The sequence below is a fragment of the Pundamilia nyererei genome, unplaced genomic scaffold, assembly GCF_000239375.1.
Source record: "Pundamilia nyererei isolate P.nyererei 1_Seehausen unplaced genomic scaffold, PunNye1.0 scaffold00061, whole genome shotgun sequence".
Classification (NCBI taxonomy): Eukaryota; Metazoa; Chordata; class Actinopteri; order Cichliformes; family Cichlidae; genus Pundamilia; species Pundamilia nyererei.
Window position 1 is genome coordinate 1,391,150 of NW_005187462.1, and position 5,524 is coordinate 1,396,673.

At 43.0% G+C, this 5,524-nt stretch overlaps 3 protein-coding genes across 4 annotated transcripts in view; 2 read left to right on the forward strand and 1 right to left on the reverse strand.

Annotated features, from left to right (window-relative positions):
- Nucleotides 1-552, forward strand: part of gtpbp6 (GTP binding protein 6 (putative)) — a 3,961-nt gene extending 3,409 nt beyond the window's left edge. The window contains exons 9-10 of the mRNA XM_005734950.2: nucleotides 192-344; nucleotides 419-552. Of these exons, the coding sequence (XP_005735007.1) occupies nucleotides 192-344; nucleotides 419-545 (280 nt within the window). The 3' untranslated portion in view covers nucleotides 546-552. The remainder of the gene's footprint in view (nucleotides 1-191; nucleotides 345-418) is intronic.
- Nucleotides 553-594: 42 nt separating this feature from the next.
- plcxd1.2 (phospholipase C, X domain containing 1, tandem duplicate 2) lies at nucleotides 595-5,253 on the reverse strand. 2 transcript variants are annotated; one of them, XM_005734948.2, is made up of 6 exons: nucleotides 4,815-5,253; nucleotides 3,544-3,680; nucleotides 2,146-2,274; nucleotides 1,663-1,818; nucleotides 1,391-1,574; nucleotides 595-1,320 (listed from the first exon to the last, which is right to left on the reverse strand). In XM_005734948.2, exons 1-6 carry the CDS (start codon nucleotides 4,894-4,896, stop codon nucleotides 1,055-1,057), a joined length of 954 nt encoding a protein of 317 aa, XP_005735005.1. In that variant the 5' UTR covers nucleotides 4,897-5,253; the 3' UTR covers nucleotides 595-1,054. The 2 variants fall into 2 exon arrangements, with proteins under 2 accessions (XP_005735005.1, XP_005735006.1); XM_005734949.2 differs by lacking the exon at nucleotides 2,146-2,274.
- LOC102209654 (tetraspanin-33) overlaps nucleotides 4,823-5,524 on the forward strand; it is an 11,042-nt gene continuing 10,340 nt past the window's right edge. Inside the window, exon 1 of the mRNA XM_005735024.2 lies at nucleotides 4,823-4,859. The gene's annotated coding sequence lies outside the window, so the exon portion shown is untranslated. The remainder of the gene's footprint in view (nucleotides 4,860-5,524) is intronic.

Genomic DNA, 5,524 nt, shown 5'->3' on the forward strand with positions numbered 1-5,524 from the left:
CTCTGGTGCAAATTACTGACCTCTGTCATCATTTTAGGTGGGGGAACTTGCACAATCGGTGGCTGACTAAATACTTTTTTGCCCCACTGTACAGTAACTTCCATCAGGACCTGCTTATAATGTACTACGTTATTACTGGTATTATGGCTGACATCCTATTTCTGACCTGTTTTGTTATGGTTGTCTCTCAGTTACGAGTCTGCAGAGCCCGCTGCTCTGCCTATATCAGCCCTGGAGGGGAGGGGCTTGGAACAGCTGAAGGAAGCAGTGGAGGAGGAGATCTTAAAGGCCACGGGGAAACAAATTTTAGATCTCAAAGTTAACCTGAGCTCTCCTCAGCTAAGGTGGGATTGTCTGTGTCAGCGTATCGTTTGGATCAATGGAGCACGTGTGGTAACATGTGTATGCTTTTCCACAGCTGGCTGTACAAAGAGGCCACCGTTCAGGACGTGCAGGTGGATGCAGACGAAGGTTCGGCCGTTGTCAAGGTCATCATCAGCACCGCTGCTCATGGGCGCTACAAGAAGCTGTTTGGAAGCAGATGAGAGGGGAGGAAGGGCGAGATAGCAGAAGTAAAAATGGACTGTACCTCAGTTAAAGAAAAGACTGCTTTTACTGTACAGTATGTTAAAATATATAATGATACAAATCTGTTACAATGTTTTCTTGTAAAAACTCAGATTGCACAAAGATTCAGATGCACAAATGACCCACGAGAGATAAAAGGCAAACTTCAGATGGCTCTAAATGCTCAGTTTCATCTCTTTCTACACACACCTGCTGTGAAAACCTTCTGTTTGCGACTGGCAGCAAGTCCGAAGAAAGTTGGCTAAAGGGGGAGGGGCTAAAACAGCTTGTTTTTATGGTAAACTGAGGGTTTCACGAAGCCACTCTAGTCGAGTATAGGAATAAAAAGGTTGTAATAAGCATAAAATGCCCTCATGAGTTGATGTTGAGGCAGACAGAAGTTACAGTTCTTTCAAGTCTTAGTGGAGACAAAAATTCACGTAAACTGCGAGACACCGAGGAACACAGGAAATGAGGTTTGGTGTGGCTAATAATGCTTTTTCATCCGTCTGGAGTTCTTCCGGCAAAGTTTTTGGTTCAGTGCAATCACGGCAGAGCAGAGCGGCAGTGAACCCACAAAGTCTCCCGCGATGATGTTGAGGCTCCCAGCGTCTGATCCGGGACTCTGTTCCTCAAGCCATGTCCTCACATACTCCCAGTTGCTGTAGGTGAGCGTCCGCAGGGATTCCTTCTGGTTCTTGGTGATGTAATATCTGTCAGCTGTCAGGTTCAGGCCGGACACAAAGAAGCCCTCTGAGGAGAGAAAACGGAGTTTTTAGCCATTGACGCGCATACATATCTAATCTCTACAGTCCAAACTCACCTGGACGTCCCAGGTCTTTGTGCCAGTCCAAGTAAGTCATGACTCCATGTGCTCTGCGCTGGTTGGCCCACCAGTAAGGGACAGGAGGCCACAGCTCCTGATGTCTCACTGCAAGCTGGCATTCATAGGAGAGGATGACCTGATAACCCGACGCCCACAGACTCCGCAAGGTCAGCGCCGATTCCTGTGGAGGACCAGCGGGCCACTCTTAAGTCCCGGTGCACCAAACATTTTTTGTACCATAAATCACCTGTGCAGAGAGACAAGCTCACCTTCTGGGGACACAGCTTAGAGCCAAACAGTTTCTTCAGGGACCAAATGAACGATTCGTGGCATTTGTCATCCATTCCTTCAAAATGGCTGCAAGCGAGGATAACGATCTCCTTCGGGTGAGCCTCGAGCCAAGCAGCAACAGACTCAAGTGTTTCCTGTTAAATAGGATACTCACTGTAACTACCAGAAGAGCCAGACTTATGCTTTTAAAAATAAACCGAACCCTTTAAGCTCTTTGTAGAAATCTCCACCTCTAAATAAACTGACATACAAAGAACTCCAGCAAAAAGTGATCAAATCTGTACCAGCTGGTAAATGCTAATATTGTTTAAAAGACTTTCTGTTGCATCTCAAAATAATACAATCCAATAGAAATGAGATCTATTCAGGTGCAGCAGAACCTTGAACTTTGAAAAAAATTGTGCAGTAGTGATTTGTTTTTTCTAATAACACTAACTGTCAGGTGAAGGTGCTAAACTCACCAGTACGGTCACATGAGTGTATATGACGTGTGTGAAGTACAAGTCGCTGGACGAGTCGTTTGGTTTGTGTGCAACACGAAGGTCAAAGTACCGAATCCCCATTGAAAGCTGTTCTTCAATGGTTTTATCCTGACAGGAAAGAGGTCAACATGATTTCCTGATGGAGGCGTCACTGAAACCAGTCCTGGATTCAGTGACCTCGTCATCAACACCACCTCCCATTTTTGCGTGCATTCATTTCAAACATTTTTTCGACTGACTAACTTCGGTTTACTCTACATGGTTCCATCCAGCTTACCTGTTTCAACCACATGCAAAGTACTTTATTTAACACTCATTTTCTACATCATAACCAGTTTAAACGATTTATCATTTGCGTTTAGATACAAATGATATATTTTTAATCAATAGTTCTTTTTATCTAGATGTCCAGCACCGTGCCTGACAGTTGGCATGATGACCAAATATCCCCGCTTTGGTCTCCTAAGGACGCTGATCCAGAAACCTTGTGGATTGTTCAGATGCAGCTTTGCCATGTTCTTATAAGAGAGAAGGTTTCTCCTCCCAAACAGCCTTCAGCCTTTTTCTAATTTGTTATCCTGAACTTTAACGATTAACATGCTAACTGAGGCCTGTTGAGTGTGAGATGCAGCTCTTGGGCTTTCTGTCGTTTCTCTGAACATTGCAGGGTTTGACACTGACGGAAATTTGAAGGGATGTCCAGCTGTTGGCAGCTGTTTTGCATGTTTTTAACGTGGGAATAATCTGTCAACACTTGTCAACACACACCTGCATGTTCCAGGCCAGGAAACTGTCACAACTTCTGCTTTTACAGAGATACTCACGCATGCTGATGCTCAGTTAATAAAGTTCATTTGATTAGCTCGCACCTGGCCTTTTATTTCCTACAGCAGCAGTAACTGTGAAAAACAGTATCGCTGCACTTTTTCTGTTTTCTTGATTAGTTCAGCTGATTTTTTTAGACCTTGGCTCCTGAGCCCTGGTCTGTAAATACATTTACAAAGCACACTGAGTAGTTAAGAACTTTTTTGGCATATAAACAGCATTTTGTACTACAATCAATATTTGTACAGCAACACTGGATCACATGACTACTCACATGTGGAGTGTTTAAATGTATTTCTTCTCATTTTTGCTTTCTATCATCAACTTACAGTCTTTCTGTCTGCAGCCAACAACTTTTTAAATAAGTATATTAAGAAGACCAAACAACCTGTTTAATCTTCAGACCGTCTCGTCTCAGCACCCATGGCACTGACTTCTCAGTTGTCCTCACACTTTTGCCGACATAGTGACAGCGCAGTGGTTGTACTTTCAGTGCCTACCTGTGTGGTGGCCCATTAGTGACAGCGCAGTGGTTGTACTTTCAGTGCCTACCTGTGTGGTGGCCCATCTAAAAATGGCCGGCCTTGTGAAGCAGCTAAAAACTCCATCCAGGAGCCGGAAAAAGTCCGACTCAGCCCTGACCAACGGGGAGTTTATGTCCAGGCAGTAACTCATGGCATCGTGGCTTCCTACAGGAACACATTTTAAAAGTAAAGAAACTGGTTTGTGGCGCAAGTTGCTTCAAAAAAATTCTTACTTGCTTGTTTATCTGATAAATGTTGACTTTGTTGTTTACTGTGTCTGTGTGTGATCATGACTGTTTTGTGTAACTGTAACAATCCCAGTCTGAATTGTTGTCCAGTGGTAAAAGAAGATCATTTACTTCAGTGAAAGTAACAATACCAGAGTGTAAAATATGTATGTAAATGTTGTATTTGTGAGTGAAAATATAAAAATAATATCAGAGAAATGTAATGAAATTAAAACAAAAAACAATGTTCCCAGTGAGAGGGGAGCCCCAAAGGTCAGGGTGACCAGGTCTAACTTCACACATCGAGTCCATTCTCTCAGTTTTGTAAAACTAAAAGAATAACAAACAACACAAGCAAAACGGCTCAGCTTCACATGAAAATGATTTTTCAAACAGGGTTTGAAGATGTCGATGGTGGTGGTTGGTGAGGTCCACTGTTCAGTGTCGCTACAACAAAGGCCCGATGTCCTCTACACCTTAATCTGTTTCTCAGTAAAGGCCAGAAGCATCCAGCCAGCTGACAGCAATGATCTTTTGGGAGTGTGCATAGTTTAAAAACCAGAAAGGTGAGGCAGGGCTAACCCATCCAGTGACTTAAAAACAAACAATGAAATCTATGACGCGCTGCAGCCAGTGTGAAGTAGCCAAAACAGGGGAAATGTGGTCTGGTTTGCACACAGCCAAAAACAAATCTGTCTGTGAATATGCAGAGTTTTAAACCACAGAGATAACACATTTCTTACACTGCACATAAATAATAAAAATATAAAGTAGTTGTGAAATAAGTTTAGTGGAAGGAAAAGTCTAGTATTGAAGTACACATGTAAAGTAGAATAAATAGTACTAACATAAAGTATTACCAGGTATTACTTCAATACTAAGTAAACGTATTTAGTGATTTTCCATTGGTAGATAATTGTAACACTGATGCTTTTGATATTTTTGTGTTTAAAGCGCCTTAAAACCTCAGGTGACTGTCACATATTTAAACACAGAAATACGACAATTACACGACTGTTGGCTGCGCTGTGCGTCTATAAATTCACGAGGAATCCTAAATGTGCGAATGTACCTGGAATGGCCAGGTGTGTGAGAGGAACGTCCCACAGCTCTTCAGGTAAGGCTGACATCCAGTCCCGGCAGCTCGCATCCATGTCGCTCAGTCACTCACCGAGTTATTGATCCGGTAGATCTGTTTCGAGTGATCGATGCGGTTTTAACCCCCTGTGCGCTGATCTTTAAGTAAACAAGCTACATGAGACAGAGGAGGAGGGACGCAGGAAAAGCTTTAATTTCCTGGTTTCCACTGACAGCTCAGTCATATCTAGATCATTTAGGCACATTTGGAAAAGTCTCCGAAAACTTTCGTAGCAGCGGGTTTCTTTGAAGTCACCACGAGTTCCCCAAACAGGAAGTTTTGAGCGACACGTCATTTTTACATTTGTCGGTCACTGTTTCTAAATCACTGTAGTTCTTTTAAATGGTGGACCAAGAGCCGCCCCACTATTACTTAAGGCAGTTCAGCCGGTGGCACAGCAGAGGGCGCTCGGGAGGTAAACTCAATGGCGCTAAACAGCGAAATTATAATTGTTTTCTTACACACATACAATAACAGTAGTCGACGAAAAGGTAAATAACACAAGACTCGTATTCTTTAGTTTTCCTACACGGAAGCAGATTCGGGCCATTAAAACGTCAATCTTCTTCTAATGCATGCTGATTGGTCCATTGGAGTGTTCAACCTTGCATATCATCTGTTTCTCTCCCCAACCCTTTAGATTC